The following is an 18,180-nucleotide window of genomic DNA, read 5'->3' as shown; positions in this document are numbered from 1 at the left end:
CCTCGGATAACAAGGAGATCGAAACCAGTCAATCCTAAAGGAAATCAACCCTGAACATTCATTGGAAGGATGGATGCTGAAGTGCCAATACTTTGGCCACCTGATGCGAAGAGCCAACTCGTTGGAAAAGACCCTGATGCTGGGAAAGATTGGGGGCAAGAGAGGGGGACAACAGAGGATTAGATGTTAGATAGCATCACCAACTCAATGGACAGGAATCTGAGCAAACTCCAGGAGGAGTCTGTCCTCAGTGGAGGACAGAGGAGCCTGGTGTGCTGCAGTCCATGGGGTCCCAAAGAGTCAGACATGACTTAGTGACTGAACAACAACAAATTCCAGGAGGGGCTCAGGGAAGAAGGTGAGTTAGGGCACATGACAACAGGTGATGGGAGGCAAAGATGTGAGAGGTGAGTGGTGGGATGAGGGAGGGGGCTACTGTAAGAAAGGCTGAAGCAGGAAATAGGTTGATCCAGGCCTGGGTGAAGGACAGAAGAGGCGACAGATGGGTTGGGGGTCTTAGGGGCCAGGCAGGTAAAGGTGCCCTGGGTGCCACATGAGGGAGCAAGTTTCTTCCGGTGCAGAAGACAGAGAGAGCCCATGGGAGGGTCCCAGCAGGCAGGTAAGAATTCAGATTTCATCCCAGCTATGGAACTTGTGGAGAATGGATTTGACCAGGGCCAGGCTGGATGTGGGGTGCACAGAGGCAAGAGAAGGAGCTGGCAAGATGCTGGAGACGGTGAGCTTTAAGGGATTTCATAGTAGAAGGAAAAGTCACCAGAATGTGATAACTGGCAGGATGGGTGTGGAAAGTTTGAGATGTCTTGGGATAATGGCCACACAGCAACTGACAGTTATTGGCATGTATTCCCACCATGTGGGCTTCCCTGGTGGCTCAGCAGTAAAGAACCTGCCTGCCACTGCAGGAGACATGGGTTCAGTCCCTGAGTTGGGAAAAGCCCCTGGAGGAGGGCAGCGCAACTCACTCCATTAATCTTGCCTGGGAAATCCCACGGACAGAGGAGTCTGGTAGGCTACAATCCATGGGGTCTCAATGAGTCAGACACGACTTAGCGACTGAATACCAACAGAAACATTCCCATCACAATCGCTAATTACTGTCATAGTGAGTGAGAACACAGAGGTTCAGTAAGGCCCAGGTGCTAGGCACCCATGGGCACAGCCCTGAGCCAGGATGCATGGAAGACACTGGAGCACCAGCATGGGAAGGAGCCCCTCCAAGGATAAGAAGTGACCCGAGGATGGGCATGCACAGCCACAGGGAAACGGGCCGCCTGTCTTCCCCGGCCATGGGGCCACCCCAGCAGGGCTGTGACGGTTCTGTTGGCTCTCAAGTCCTCAGGCCTAGAGAGGGACCTGCCACACATGAGGGGAAGAGGGGGAGAGGAAGGAGGAAGACCTGGCAGGCTCCTCAAGGGGCCCCCACCACCTGGAACAGACACCCCCATTGAGCCAGCCCCCTCCCTGTTGAGTTGGCTCTGCCCGGCAGCTGAGCAGCCAGGTGGGACATGCGTCCTACCTCTTCTAGAGAAGCAGGTGCCAAAGGACATCCGGTTCTGTCCCCTCCTTGTCAAGGCCAAGAGGACATGAGTGGAGTGGGCCAGGGGGGCGGGGGGCTTGCTAAGGCCCAAGCAGGCCCACCCCATCTCCAGACTTGCAGAGGCAATGGGCAAGGAGAAGGGTTTGGGAACCAGATCAGCTTACCAACCCGCTACTGTCAAAACCCAGACGAAGCAGCAAAGCTCCATGAGGCAGGGACCACGTCTGACTCCAGCAAGACTGCCAGATTCAACAAAGAGAAGCAGAGCATGCCCAGGAAAATCTGAATTCCAGACAAATAGTGCTTAATCTTTAGTTTAAGAGCACGCTCCCTGTTGCCGTCCTGGGAACACACTGAGACCTCAAAGCCGTGTGTCGGCATCTGAAACTCAAAGTCAACTGGGAGACCACAATTTACCTGGCAGCCCGACTAGCAAGGGGCCGTATGACTGCTGAGGACATGGACATACGTGAGGTGTCCTGCAAGGAGCTGTCCCATTTCACTTCCATGACCTGCATCTTACTGTGACATGAAGCTCTGACTCTTTGCACTTTGATTACATTAGATGGGAAGAGAGGCAGGGCTGCTGAGCCTGGCTGGTGGGGTGTTTTCCTGATCACCTAACTCCAGCCACATACACCCGTAGGCCTAGACCCTCACAGCTGTTTCTCTACACTTGAATGGAACCCAATGCATTGAACAAACGTCTAACCCATCGAACCTCAGGTTACCCAGACCCTGAAACTGCAGTCAGTTGACTGGTAGAACTGTGCCCACAGGAACTGGAAGAAGGAACCTGTAACCAAGTTTTGATAACCTTAGTTTTTAAAAAGAGGGGTGTTTAGGGAGACTTCCCTAATGGTCCAGTGGCTAAGACTTCACACTCACAATGCAGGGGACGCAGGTTCAATCCCTTATCCAGGAGGTAGATTCTGGGTTGGCTCAGTGGTAAAGAATCCACCTGCCAATGCAGGAGATATGGGTTCGATCCCTGGGTCAGGAAGATCACTTGGAGGAGGAAATGGCAACCCATTCTAGTATTCTTGTCTGGAAAATCCCATGGACAGAGGAGCCTGGGGGGTTACAATCCCCAGGGTCACAAAGAGTCAGACATGACTGAGCATGCATGCACACACACCCTGCAGCTAAGACCTGGTGCAGCCAAACTTTAAAAATAATTTTTTTAAAAGTAGGGTGTTGGGGAGAGGTACTTAGCATTAAATTCTGTCATGTAACAACCAACTGCATTAAACTATTTCCTTACTAGGAAGAGAAGCAATAGGGTTGGTAAATGAGAGAGAAATAGGAAAGCCAGACTTTGTCACAGAAACGCCACCTTCTTTTCAGGTGGGAAGATTTGGGAGAATGGCATTGAAACATGTAAAATATCATGTATGAAATGAGATGCTAGTCCAGGTTCGATGCACAATACTGGATGCTTGGGGCTAGAGCACTGGGATGACCCAGAGGGATGGTATGGGGAGGGAGGAGGGTTCAGGATGGGGAACACATATATACCTGTGGCGGATTCATTTTGATATTTGGCAAAACTAATACAATTATGTAAAGTTTAAAAATAAAATAAAAAAAATAAAATAAAATAAAACACAGACAATCTCTCCCCACAGTTGCGGCACTTTGTCCTGGGGATTCCTTTAACCAGATTTTCAGTGGGTCCACCTCCTGCTGCTATTGGGGGACAGGGAGAAGGAAAACAAGGCAGGGAACAACAGAGCCATGCTGGGGACACTGAACTAGACCAGAGGCCACTCAGGGCCCAAGGAGGTAAAGGTCATGAAAATCAGGGAGGTCCTAGGGGCAATTCCCACTCCAGTACTCTTGCCTGGAAAATCCCATGGGCGGAGGAACTTGGTAGGCTGCAGTCCACAGGGTCACGAAGAGTCGGACACGACTGAGCAACTTCACCTTCACTTTTCACTTTCATGCATTGGAGAAGGAAATGGCACCCCACTCCAGTGTTCTTGCCTGAAGAATCCCAGGGACGGGGAGCCTGGTAGGCTTCCGTCTATGGGGTCACACAGAGTCAGAAACGACTGAAGCAACTTAGCAGCAGCAGCAGCAGGAACTTGATATAAAGCACAGGGAGCTCAGCTCGGTGCTCGGTGGCGACCTAGATGTGCACGATGAGGGGAAGGGGAAATCCCAAAGGGACGGGACATATGCATACTTAGAGGTGATTCACTTCATTGTAGAGCAGAGACTGACACAACATTGTGAAAGCAACTACATCTCAAATAAAAATAAAGTACAATTATTTTTACAATAAGTAAATAAAGAATAAAGATGGAGCTGAAGAAAAAAGAAATATGTAGATACATATAACACTTTTGTTATATATAAAGATGGGTGTTTATATGTATATATATATAAAGTTATACACATGTGTACAAATACGTGTTTGTGTGTATATATATATAAACTTATCAGTGTGGACTATATAGTGCCTATTTGTTATGTGGTCCAGTAACTTCTTTTGTCATGGATTTGTCAGTTGTAGATTAAGAATTTACAGACACCCTTCCCTCTTCATAATACCACAGATCCCGCTGGGCAAAAAATGTCAAAGGAAAAATTTTGTTTGTCTTTGGCATGCATGCAAAACATTCTTAGGTTTCATTGTCAAGTTATTTTGCTCCACCATAAATGTTCATGATAATTTAATACTGCTGCTTCTTAACTATTAGTGAAAATTATTTGCAGGTCATGCTAGGAAACTTTCTAAAAAAGTTCCTGCAATTCTCAGCTCTGGCTGCTCATAAGAATCACCAAGGAACTTAAGAGCATAATAACTCTGGATTCCTTAGGATGCTCCCTAGATCAAGTGAATCTGAATCATGGGAGTAGGTGCAGAGAGTCTGTCGTTTTTAAAAAGCACATCAGAGAACCACTGAAAACCAACCTTTGTGTCAAGAATTATCTGGCTCAGTTGAAGCAAGTCAGGAAGTGTAAGATCAAAAGGGGTATGTGAGGTCTTTGAACTGTGGTGTTGGAGAAGACTCTTGAGAGTCCTTTAGACTGCAAGGAGATCAAACCAGTCCATCCTAAAGGAAATCAACCCTGAATATTCAATGGAAGGACTGATGCTGAAGCTGAAGCTCCAATACATTACCCACCTGATTCGAAGAGCCAACTCATTGGAAAAGACCCTGATGCTGGGAAAGATTGAGGACAGGAGGAGAAGGGGACAACAGAGGATGAGATGGTTGGATGGTACCATTGACTAACCAGACATGAGTTTGAGCAAACTCCAGGAGATAGTGATAGAATGTGAGGGAAGCCTGGCGTGCTGCAGTCCATGGGGTCGCAAAGAGTCAGACATGACTAAGTGACTGAACAACAACATTTTGTAGAGAGTTAGTGACAATTTCAGATGACATCAATAAGGTTAAAGAAATGTCACAGGGCTAAGATATAAAAGGACACCAGAGATTTTTGATCCCTTAATAACAGCAAGAAAGTGGATAAAATAAAAATCATATTTTCCCAAAGTGCCGTCAAAGAACAAAAGCTTCAAGGAGCCTTGATGAATAGAATTCCAGGGAGGGATCAGCACTTTTTAGTAGATTGGACATTGTATACAAAAGAATCAGAAAACTTGAAGACAGATCCATGGACATTATCCAAATTGAAGTATAAAGAAAAAAAAGAACATAACTTCAGTGACATGTAGGACAATATGAAGCAGGTTAACATCTGTGTAGAGGGAAAGAAAGAAAGAGGCAGAAGAAATATTTTAAGAAATAATGGCCAAAATATTTCCAAATTTGATGAGAAACTTCAACCCACAGATCCCAGAGGCTCTACAAACTCCAAACAGCACAGACATACAAAACCACAAAACCACACCTCGGCCAACATAATCAAACCCTGAAAATCAAAGAACAAGAGAAACTCTTAAAAGCAGTTCAAGTGGGAATATACTGCGAATACAGGGAAACAGACAGAAAAATGACCGCTGTTTTTTCATGAGAATCAAGAAATCAAGAAGCCTATAGAACACAGAGGGGTGGGATGGTGGGGTGTGAGCAAGGCCCAGGAGGGAAGGGAAATACGTATACACATGGCTGATTCATGCTGTTGTACAGCAGAAACTAACACAACATTGTAAAGCAATTGTACTTCAACTTAAATAAATAAAATGGAAAAAAATGAGCCTATACAGTGACATTGTTAAGATGCTCAAAGAAAAATAAACTATCAACCCAGAATTCTGGGTATACTGCTAATGTCTTTTTTAAAAAAAAGGAGAAATAAAGACTTTCTCCAAAAAAATGGGGTGAATTCATTGCTAGCAGACCTATTTTACAAGAAATGTTAGAAATTCTTCAGGCAGAACAAATATGGTATCAATTAGAAATTTGGATCTACACAAGTAAATTAACAATGTTGGCAACTGAATAAAGAAAGGTAAAAAAAATCTATTTTACTTATTTTTAATTGCTCTAAAACATGACTATGTATAAGAAAATCAGTAGCAATGCACTGCATATTTGCAGCATATTTTAAAGTAAATTGTGTGACAACAATAGCAGAAAAAGGATGCAAGGGAGGAATTGGGAATACACTGTCCTTACACCACAGGGGAGGCAAGATAATAGTTTACTGTGGACTCTAATTCACTAAAGATGTGTACTGTAAACCCTGGTCAACAATTAAAATGTTTTCAAAAGAAGTATAAATAATGTCAATCAAGGAGACAAAACAGAATAATAAGCAATATTCATTCAATCTAAGAGCAGGCAGAAAAAAGGGAAAAGTAACAAAAAAACAGATGGAAAAAACAGAATCAGCTGTCTACTAATCCAAACATATCAACAATCACTTTAAATGCAATTGGTCTAAACACAACAGCTAAAAGTCAGAGATTTTCAAGTTAGATTAAAAAAAAAAATTTCAAGACCTAACTATCCTCTGTTTTATAAAGAAACCCACTTCAAATGGATATTCAGGTTAAAAACAAAGGTATGCTAAAGATGTACTATGAAACACTAAGTCAAAGGAACATGGAGTAGCTGTAATATATTAATATGACAAAATAGATTTCAGGACAAGGAATGTTCTCAAGGATTAAGAGAAAAATGACATGATGATAAAGGGATCAACTGTCCAAGAAAATACAATAATCCTTACATGTATATGCATCTTAAAAATGGCAAAATACTAAAGACAAAAACTAATAAAGCTGAAAGAAGAAATGGGCAAATCTGTGTAGGACTCTGTGCGAGAGGGAGAGGGTGGGAAGATTTGGGAGAATGGCATTGGAACATGTAAAATATCATGTAAGAGACGAGATGCCAGTCCAGGTTCAATGCACGATACTGGATGCTTGGGGCTGGTGCACTGGGACGACCTGGAGGGATGGTATGGGGAGGGAGGAGGGAGGAGGGTTCAGGAGGGGGAGCACATGTATACCTGTGATGGATTCATTTTGATGTTTGGCAAAACTAATACAATTATGTAAAGTTTAAAAATAAAATAAAATTTAAAAATAAATAAATAAATAAAATAAAATAACTGAAACAAAAAGAAAAAGAACAAGAGGCAGGAAATCGGTAAGGATGTGCATGGTCTGCAGAGCAGAATAAACCAGCTTAACCTGACTGACATTTATAGAACCATCCTCCCACTATAACAGAAGACACAGTCTTCACAACGTGGAACTTATTAGATTTGTGTGTGTGTGTTCTGGGCCTTAAATTTGAAAGAACAGAATCTTGCATAAGATATTCTTGTACTAGAAGTACTAGGACAGCACTTCTAAATAACCAAAGTCGAAGCAGAAGTTTTGAACTGAATGAAAGGGAAAATGAAAATAGTGCATATCAAAAGCAGAGGGATGTAGCTAAAGTGAGGCTTAGAGAAAAAATTTTGTACTAAATGATTAGGCAAGAAGGAAGGTCCCAAAGCCTTGGGAGATAGAGAGAGAGAACAAATTAACCTTACGAGAGAGAGAACAAATTAAAGCGGAACAAACAGAAGGAAAGAAATAATCAACATTGATCAGATCAGTCGCTCAGTCATGTCCGACTCTTTGCAACCCCATGAATCGCAGCATGCCAGGCCTCCCTGTCCATCACCAACTCCCAGAGTTCACTGAGACTCACGTCCATGGAGTCAGTGATGCCATCCAGCCATCTCATCCTCTGTCGTCCCCTTCTCCTCCTGCCCCCAATCCCTCCCAGCATCAGAGTCTTTTCCAGTGAGTCAACTCTTCGCATGAGGTGGCCAAAGTACTGGAGTTTCAGCTTTAGCATCATTCCTTCCAAAGAAATCCCAGGGCTGATCTCCTTCAGAATGGACTGGTTGGATCTCCTTGCAGTCCAAGGGACTTTCAAGAGTCTTCTCCAACACCACAGTCCAAAAGCATCAATTCTTCGGCGCTCAGCCTTCTTCACAGTCCAACTCTCACATCCATACATGACCACAGGAAAAACCATAGCCTTGACCAGACGAACCTTTGTTGGCAAAGTAACGTCTCTGCTTTTGAATATGCTACCTAGGATCAACATTGAAGCAGATACCAATAAAATTGAAAGCAGAAAAACAATAGAGAAAATCAATTGCATTCAATCTGTTTTTTGAAAAAACAATGTAATTGATAAACCTATGCAAACTGATGAAGGGGAGAGAAAGACAGAGAGAGAGAACAAAATATCAGGAATGTATATGTCAATCCTAGTCTCCCAATTCTTCAGACCCCCCCCAGTTCCTTCTTGGTATTCATACATTTGTTCTCTACATCTGTGTCTCTATTTCTGCTTTGCAAATACACTATTGATACTGTGTATAAGATATATATAAAGCTATATATATATCAGTTCAGTTCAGTCGCTCAGTGTCCAACTCTTTGTGACCCCCATGGACTGCAGCACGCCAGGCCTCCCTGTCCATCACCAACTCCCGGAGTTTACTTAAACTCATGTTCATTGAGTCGGTGACACCATCCAACCATCTCATCCTCTGTCGTCCCCCTCTCCTGCTGCCTTCAATCCTTCCCAGCATCAGGATCTTTTCCAATGAGTCCATTCTTCACATCAGCTGGCCAAAGTAGTGGAGTTTCAACTTCACCATCAGTGCTGAATAGTCAATGAATATTCAGGACTGATCTCCTTTAGGATGGACTGGTTGGATCTTCTTGCTGTCCAAGGGACTCTCAAGAGTCTTCTCCAACACTACAGTTCAAAAGCATCCATTCTTCAGCGCTCAGCTTTCTTCATACTCCAACTCTCACATCTATACATGACTACTGGAAAAACCATAGCTTTGACTAGACGGACCTTTGTTGGCAAAGTAATGTCTCTGCTTTTTAATAAGCTGTCTAGGTTGGTCATAACTTTTCTTCCAAGGAGCAAGTGTCTTTTTATTTCATGGCTACAGTTACCATCTGCAGTGATATAATTATACATAAATATAATATATAAATAGATACAAATTAGTTACATAAATATATAATATATAAAATGTTTTATTATATGTGTATTTTAATTCATTATATAAATATATACATATTTATATATGTATATATACATGTATATATTTATATAACGAATTAAAATGCTTGTTTTAATTAGTTGTATAAGTTTTTACATATATAAATATGTATGTATGTATATAAAATATACATATATAAATATGTATATATTTATATAACTAATTAAAACATGCTGTATAACACACGGCATTGAACTCTACTCGACGCTGAGGGGATAGATGTATTTGCATGACCAATTCATTTTGCTGTACAGTAGAAACCAACACAACATTGTAAAGCAGCTATATTCCAATAGAAATCCATTTCAAAAAGCAAAACCAAATACCAAAAAGAAAAATCAGGAATGAAAGAGAGAAGTCACTGCTGATTCCACAGGTATTAGAAGGATGACAAAGCAATACCAAAACCAGCCCTATTGCTATAGATTGGCAAATTAGATGAAATAAATAAATCCATTCAAGAAGAAATAGGTAATCTGAAGAATCCCATATATATTAAATTCTACAGACAAGGTACTAAAGTAATTCCTATATACTAGAAATAAATAAGTGCCAGCAAAGAAAAGTAAAATGCTTAAGTATAAATATAACAAAACATGTCCAGAATCTTTATGTTGAAAACTACAAAACACTGGAGTAGAAATCTAAGAATAATTTTTAAAATGGAGAGATAACCCAGTGTTCATGAACTGGAAATCTCAACATGAAGAAGTTAATTCTCCCCAATTTGATCTATAGATTCAACACAATGTCAAGCAAAATGTCAGCCATCTTGTAGATATTTACAAGATGATTCTAACATGTGTACAAAAAGGCAAAAAGCACTAAGAGCCAAAACAATTCTGAGAAAGCAAAACTCACATTACCCAATTCCAAGACAAATTTAAAAATTTAAAGCTATTAAATCAAATCAAAATTAAAACTATTGCTCTAATCAAGACACTTTTAAGAGGATAAAAAGAAAACTGACAAGCCAGGAGAAAACACTTACAAATCACATGTATGATATCAAAGACTCTATCCAGAATATATAAAAAACTCTGATACTCAACAATAAAAAAAAATTAACACCCCAATTTAAAAATGGGTAAAAGAACTGAACAGATACTCCACCGAAGAAAATATACAGATGGCAAAAACAAGCACAGGAAAAGATGCTCAGCATCATTTTGCTCAGTCGTGTCTGACTCTTTGTGAGCCCGTGGACTACACAGTCCATGGAATTCTCCAGGCCTGAGTACTGGAGTGGGTAGCCTGGAGATCCCTTCTCCAGGGGATCTTCTGGACCCAGGAATCAAACTGGTGTCTCCTGAATTGCAGGTGGATTCTTTACCAACTGAACTATCAGGGAAGTTCATTATTTACTAGGGTAATAAAATTATACCTATTAGAAAGACAAAAAAAATTAAAATTAAAACAAAACAGACAAAACCTTAGAATAACAATGGCTGGCAAGGATGCAGAGCAACGGAAACACTTATACATTGCATGAGAGAGTATAAAATGGTACTAACTTTCTGAAAAACTGGTAATTTCTTATACAGTTAGACATATACCTACTCATTCCCCAAGGATCAAATCCACATCTCTTGTGTCTCCTGCACTGCAGGCAGACTTTACCACTGAGCCACAGTCTCAGGCAAATCCCTGAATTTCTGACATTCACAATGTGGTGATGACATACAACTGCCCAGACAACATCTAGGGCTTATGAGACATAGATAAGAGCCAGCTGTAAAGTGTGAAGTTCTCTGTGACTTGATACCACAATTACTGCTCTTTTATTCAATAGTGATGGGGCATCACTGCTGCTGCTGCTAAGTCACTTCAGTCGTGTCCGACTCTGTGCGACCGCATAGACAGCAGCCCACCAGGCTCCCCCGTCCCTGGGATTCTCCAGGCAAGAACACTGGAGTGGGTTGCCATTTCCTTCTCCAACGCATGAAAGTGAAGAGTGAAAGTGAAGTTGCTCAGTTGTGTCCGACTCTTTGCAACCCCATGGACTGCAGCCCACCAGGCTCCTCCGTCCATGGGATTGTCCAGGCAAGAGTACTGGAGTGGGGTGCCATTGCCACATCAGGGTGCACACCTTGCCCTAGTTTTGAAAATAGTAGTATAAACAGAACCTTCTTCAGAGGTGGAAAAATTTTAATGGGTTGAGTCTGTTTCTTTCAGAAACTCCAGAGAAACATCAGTCTGAGTCTTCCCAAATTCTTCATGGCTCCTGTTCATCAGGATACACAGACTATCAAGATTCAGATGTCAGGTTTAGCCTGACACTAGAGTTTAACCACAGACTTTTTTGTGTTTGCAGTTAAAAGTGCTGCTGTTGTTCAGTCACTAAGCCGCCTTTGGCTCTTTGCAACCCCATGGACTGAAGCATGCTAAGCCTCTCCGTCCCTCACCATCTCCTGAAGTTTGCCCAAGTTCATGTCCATTGAATCAGTGATACTATCCAACCATCTCATCCTCTGCCGTCCCCTTCTCCTCCTGCCCTCAATCTTTCCCAACATCAGGGTCTATTCCAATGAGTCAGCTCTTAACATCAGGTGGCCAAAGTATTCGAGCTTCAGCTTCAGCATCAGTCCTTCCAATTAATATTCAGGGCTGATTTTCTTTAGGATTGACTGATTTGATCTCATTGCTGTCCAAGGGACTCTTAGATGTCTTCTCAGTTACAAGTAAACTTTTTAAAATAATAAAATTTTTAAGAAAAAAGGAAAAAAAGTAAAGCCTCTGCCTACCTCTCCTGTCCCACCTATTAATGAAACCACAGACTCACTTGGAGACAGGGCAAACCCCTGGAGCCATCTCACCTGCTGGCGAAGGTCAGGGCCAAGGCAGTGGCCAGATGAGGCATCAGCCGCAGGGTCTGCGTTTGGTGCTCAATAATCTTGACCTCTTCCCTGGCTTTGGGTCCAAACTGCCTCCGGCTAGAGAGAAGCAAATAAACATAACTTTACCAAAATCTAACAGGCAACATCACCCCACTCATTTGCCTTTAAATAATTCAGAATTGATGTTTTCTAACATGGTGCTGGAGAAGACTCTTGAGAGTCCCTTGGACAGCAAGGAGATCAAACCAGTTATTTCTAAAGGAAATAATCACTGTATATTCATTGGAAGGACTGATGCTGAAGCTCCAATACTTTGGCCACCTGATGCAAAGAAATGACATGTTAGAAAAGATCCCGATGCTGGGATCTTCTAGTGAAGGCATGAGAAGAAGGGGGGCAACAAAGGATGAGATGGTTGGATGGCATCACCAACTCAATGGACATGAGTTTAAGCAATCTCAGGGAGATAGTAAAGGTATGTTGCAGCCCCGGGGGTCACAAAGAGTCAGACACGACTGAGCAACTGAACAGCAACTTCAGATAACAGAATGCCTGAGTCTTCTAAAACAGAGTTAAGATAACAAGATATCGAGAGTTTCTGAAGACAGTCCAACAAAAAGCTTTTCACCTCCTCTGGAAATTAACCTTCCTGCCATTGAAATTTTTACAGCAAAGTTATCTATTTAATACACAGAGTAATTTTTACACCTTAACATTTACATGGCATTTTATAGTTCCCAGTGCCTTGTGATCATTAATTATTCAGTTTTACTAAGTTTCTGACATACCCTAGAACATATTTCAAAAGGACTCAACGAGGAGGCAACGAACTCTGGTGCTTCTGTCAGATTCGCAGGCAGGTCATTAATTCAGCCAACTGCATCCCCCTGGAGTTTCTCGTGGGAAAGGCGATCTGTCGATCCTGCCTTAAACCCTGTGCACTGCGCACAGCACTGCCTCTCCCTCTCTCTTTTTATAACTTTTTTTTTTTTTTTTTGAGTCTTTATCGAATTTGTTACAATATTGCTGGTTTTATGTTTTGGTTCCTGTGGGATCTTAGCTCCTCAAGCAGGGAGCGAACCCTCACCCCCTGCACTGCAAGAAGTTTTAACCACTGGACCACCAGGGAAGCCCTGGCTGCCTTTCTCTCTGATGCAGCTATGCAGGGGTGAACAGAGGCCCTGCTTTGAGCTGCTTGTAAAGTGGGGTAGGATGGTCCCCAGACATTGCCCAGCAATTAATCATACAGAATCTCATGGCTGCATAGAGCCTGGCTTGTCTAGATCACCCCCTGCTCCGTGCAAACTGATGCTCTACAATCTGGGCTTGGCAGCCTCCTGTCTGTGGACAACCCAACTTTAATGTTATTTCTGAAACATCTCACACACATATACATGCACATACGCACACAAACCTGTGGACACATACACAGGAGCACTCACGCGAGGCCGTCCAACGGGCAGCCTGCTGCAGCTCCAGTGCAATGAAGGTGTCCGTCAGTTGCTGCTGCTGTTAGTCACTCAGTCACGTCCCACTCTTTGTGACCCCACAGACTGCTCCCTGCCAGGTCCCTCTGTCCATGGGATTCTCCAGGCAAGAATACTGGATTACTCAAGGAAGAAGAGGAAATGGCAATTTTTTTAAATTTTATATTTGATCTTTTTATTATAATTTCATGCTTTAATATTGTTCCCAGGGACTTCCCTGGTGGTCCAGTGGCTAAGACTCGCTGCTCCCAATGCAGAAGACCAGGGGTCAATCCCTGGTCAGGGAACTATCCCGTATGCCTCAGCTAAAACATACATCCTTCATGTGGCAACTCCTGTATGCCACAACTAAGACCCACACAACCAAAAACTATATATATTAAATAATAATAATACTGTTACTATTTGTAATTAAAAGAAGGGCACTATGATCTTTTTAGTTCATAAGGCACCTAGAATTTAGAACCTGACCATGTCGTATGAGTATGAGGCAGTGAAAACAGACCCAACACAGGCACTCGAGGCCCACTGTGAGCACAGGTTCATTCCTATGAGCAGAGCTTCCCCGGTCCAACCATCTGCAGATGGCTGTCCAAGGAACATGACCCCAGCCTTTGCCCACGCCCTCCATCCATCCCGACCGCAACAGGGCACAGTGCCAAGCGAGCCCGACAGTCAGTAGGACGACAGCTTTGGCTGGATCATTTTGAAACCAGTAAGTCAGTCATAGACCAAAAACTGGTACCAATGTAGTGTCAGGTTATTCTACAAACTCCATTTGTCCCCACTCCTTTAACTGGCTAGAACTAAACATTTCACAGCATGGATAAAATCATATCACATTAGAATGTATGATCTATCATTAACTTTTGGGGGTATTAAACATATTGCTAGATACCTAACCAATTTCCTTACACTTATATTTTATTCAATATAAAATATTAAACTGGGGCTTCCCTTGCGGCTCAGTGGTAAAGAAATGGCCTGCCAATGCAAGAGATGCGGGTTTGATCTGTGGGTTGGGAAGATCCCTGGAGAAGGAAATGGCAACCCACTCCAGTATTCTTGCCTGGAGAATCCCACAGACAGAGGAGCCTGGCGAGCTACAGTCCACGGAGCTGCAAAAGAGTGAGACACGACTGAGTGACTGAACAACAACCGCTTTAAAACAGCACCCGTGGCCAGACTCACAGCTCACCAAGGGCAGGCCTGTCCTGTCTTCGGGTGTCCCAGCCTGGCCAGGTGTGAGTGGGTGGGAAAGACTGAAAGCGAGGTGACAGATGATGAAGGTCCTGCCATCTCCCAGCAGCAATACACCTGACTCCTCCACTTCTCATCCCTCCGTGTCTCCTTGGAATGTTTGCTTGTTCACAGATGTTCTGATAAAAGCCCAGCTGGGAGACACTGGAGTACTGAGTGGGAAGTAAGCACTTACGATTGTGATGGGGGAAGCAAATAAGATGAGTAATCTACCTTGTCCTTATGCCCAAGAGCCCACCCTCTGCTGGTCTGGGGTTGGGTTTTCTTCTAAGGACAAGAAAAGAAGAAATGAGGGACTTCCCTGGTGGTCCTGTGGCTAAGACTCCAAGCTCCCAATGCAGGGGGCCTGGATTTGATCCCTGGTCGGGGAACTAGATCCCACATGCCTCAACTAACAGTTCAAATGACGCAACGAAAAAGATCCTGCATGTTGCAACGAAGATCGGATTCCGTGTGCCCCATCTAAGACCTGGTACAGTGAAATAAATAAATATTTTTTTAAAAAAGAAGGAAAGAAATGAGTAGGTGGAAAGCAGGCAGCACCCAGTCTTTCCTCCCCTTTCTCTGGCCCAAGACACCGATAGTCCTCCTGTGCACTGAGCCAGGACGTTCTCACTGGCATCCCATCCATCACGTGTGTTCTGTGGCTGCTCCAGGTGAAAAGACGACACTCAAAGCTAACGATTCTTCTTCTGCCCAGAGATGCAGCCAGAGTCATCCCTGAGATCACCACCGTCAAACCCGGAGCCAGGAGCCTGGCTCCAACACAGGCAGCAGAGAGAGGTGGCCTCAAGACTTTGCACTCTGAGAGGGCTTGGCAGGAGCAGGAGCCCTGCCTGCCACCCTGCCTCAGGCCCCAGTCTACCTCACTGAGGGCCATGAGGGTCCAGGCTGGTCCTCTGGTTGCCAGCATCCTTGGCACACTGCCCTGAACACGGCTCACCAGACCAGAATCCCTGCAGCTGGCCAGAAATTACTGCCTGCCAGACATTTTTACTCTTCCTGTTTATGATCTATATGGACATAAAATTCTTCCTATCCTTTTCCTCCACTGGGTTACTATTTTTCTTTAAAAAGCCAGGTAAAGGCTATATTTTTCTCCATAAACATCATTTTATTTCAGGGCCAGAAAACAACCCCAAAGTCACTGAGCTCAAATTTTTCATGGTCTTTAAAAAAGAGTGTGCATCACAGTATCCATGTGAGAGGGCTGTGAACGATGCCATTTAAAATGATAGATTGGAAAAGCTATTTCTGGATTCCAGCGACTCATAAGGACTGGAGGAAACATTTATTTGGGGGTTGTTTTATTTCATTCCCACTCAATTTTGAACACAGCCGCTTAAAGCAACATTCATGGGAAGTGACACAGCTATTAATCACCCACGCAGCTACTACACGAGCAGCCTCTGGGGAGACACAGGCTGCCCGCCTCCCCAGCTCTCCCTCTGGTCTCTTCTCCCAGAGGAGGCCAGTGACCTACTAAAAAGATAATTGCTTTGCAGGTTTCCTGCTTCTGGAGCATCATTGCATCAGCCTGCTCTGAATGACAGCTGGTCATACTAGAAGAGAGGAGTTCTATGGCTGGCCCCCCGTCCTTCATCCTGAGACTTCTGGGGGTGCAAGCTGGTTCACACCCCTACTGCCAGGGACAGATCCCTGCTTCTCGGCTGTCAAAGGCTGACCTCTGCGGACAAAAGCTGGGCAGATTCCTGAGGCCCAGCCTCACTCCCTGTGGCCACCCGCCCTCGTTTAATAACTAACTCAGCCACAGACAGGATTCAAGGCAGCCTGTGAGCATCCCACAGGTGACCACTGTGCCCCATTTGGCCCCAGTAGAGACCCCAGCCTCTCAGAGAGCCCACAGCCCATCTGACTCTGTTTCTCTCCTTCTTTCTGATGTTCCTGAACATAGGAACCCAGAGGGAAAATATGTTTACAAAGCAGGATATTTTTTTTTAATTTTCATTAGAACATAGTTGATTTACAATGTTGTGTTACTTTCTGCTGTACAGCAGAGTGAATCAGTTATACATTTACATACATCCACTCTCTTTTAGATTCTTGTCCCATATAGGTCAGTACAGAGTACTGAGAAGAGTTCCCAAAGCAGGATATTTTAATAGCACCAGTTGGACCTGGCAGATTGAGTTCAACTGGCTGACCAGGATGTGAAAACCTGGCTACATTTTTTAAAAGATTTTTTTGATGTGGACCATTTTCAAAGTCTTTATTGAATTTTTTACAATATATTGCTTCTGTTTATGTTCTGGCTTTCTGGCCACGAGGTATATGGGATCTTAGCTCCCAGATCAGGGATCAAACCCATACCCTCTTGCATTGGAGGGGGATGTCTTAACCACCAGACTACCAGGGAAGTCCCTAAACCCAGCAGCTTTTTATCCAGTAATGCATGAAACAGACGCCGGACTCCCAGCCCCAAACTTCACCAGACCCAACCCCACGCCAGTGTCAAGTTTGGGAACATGAAAGGGTTCAGACTGCACACAACTCTCACTGGTTTTTGTGTTTTGTGTGTGTGTTTTTAATTAGATGAACATTTAGTAGTTTGCCTGGAAGCTCTGACAAAGCAATCCTGCCTTGAAATATCAGCCTCTCCATGAGACCTCCACCATGTTTTAGGTGTCATTCTTCAAATGGTCAATTTTCAATCCATCTGCAGGAGAGATGGAAAAGGTGCATGTATGTAGTCTATAAATAAGTGCCTCTTTAATATCAGCCTACGCTTGTTATTGCTTAGTCACCAAGTCATGTCTGACTCTTGCCCACCAGGCTCCCCTGTCCATGGAATTTTCCAGGCAAGAATACTGGAATGGGTTGCCATTTCCTTCCCCAGGAGATTTTCCCCACCCAGGGGTCAAACCCATGTCTCCTACATTGGTGAGTTCTTTCCCACAGAGCCACCGGGAAGCCCCAATAGTAGCCTTGGTTGTGATTAAATATGCAACATGGTTCCAAAGAAGAGTTCTCCAAGTGCCCATCCAATCCTGTAGAGCTCCCAAGGAATACCTTTTGCACCCTCCAGACACCTTTTTCCTCACACTTTTTAGCGGGCTTTTTACTCAACCAGAGAAAAAAACAGATGATCCTCAATGGTTATGATGGGGTCAGTGACAAAGACCATTTTTAAACACCAGAATGTTTCAGATACAGAAAAAATGAGGGTACTTAGGTATTAGGGTCCAAAGGTCTATAGAGAGGGATTGCCATCCTAAGGGCACAAACACAGACTCTAGTGTCCATGTTTTCTTGCTGGAAACTGCAGAGATAAAGAGCTTTCGCTGTTACTTTTTTTCCGTTTATCAAAGGTTACATCAAATCAAAACCCAGGAATTTAAAGACCCTCTCCAATAGGAAACCCATGGGTCTGAAGTCATGGTCCACCCTAGTCTGGTGGGAACTGACATTCTCCTATCGTAGGCTGCAAAGACTGTGCACCCCATCCACTAGAACCAGAAGCGCAGCACCCAGGGGAGCAGGCTGCAGAATCACATGGGCTTGGAAT

At 43.6% G+C, this 18,180-nt stretch overlaps 1 protein-coding gene across 3 annotated transcripts in view; it reads right to left on the bottom strand.

The window, feature by feature from the left end:
* The window catches only part of ACOXL (acyl-CoA oxidase like), a 329,296-nt gene that overhangs the window by 153,261 nt on the left and 157,855 nt on the right, over window positions 1–18,180 (bottom strand). For all 3 annotated transcript variants that reach the window (XM_070380058.1, XM_070380059.1, XM_070380060.1), the window contains exon 11: window positions 11,887–12,003. In XM_070380058.1, coding sequence (XP_070236159.1) covers window positions 11,887–12,003 — 117 coding nt within the window. The remainder of the gene's footprint in view (window positions 1–11,886; window positions 12,004–18,180) is intronic.

The sequence above is a fragment of the Bos mutus genome, chromosome 11, assembly GCF_027580195.1.
Source record: "Bos mutus isolate GX-2022 chromosome 11, NWIPB_WYAK_1.1, whole genome shotgun sequence".
In the NCBI taxonomy this organism is placed as follows: Eukaryota; Metazoa; Chordata; class Mammalia; order Artiodactyla; family Bovidae; genus Bos; species Bos mutus.
The sequence above is the reverse complement of the archived record's forward strand: the minus strand, read 5'-3'. Positions and strand labels throughout refer to the sequence as shown.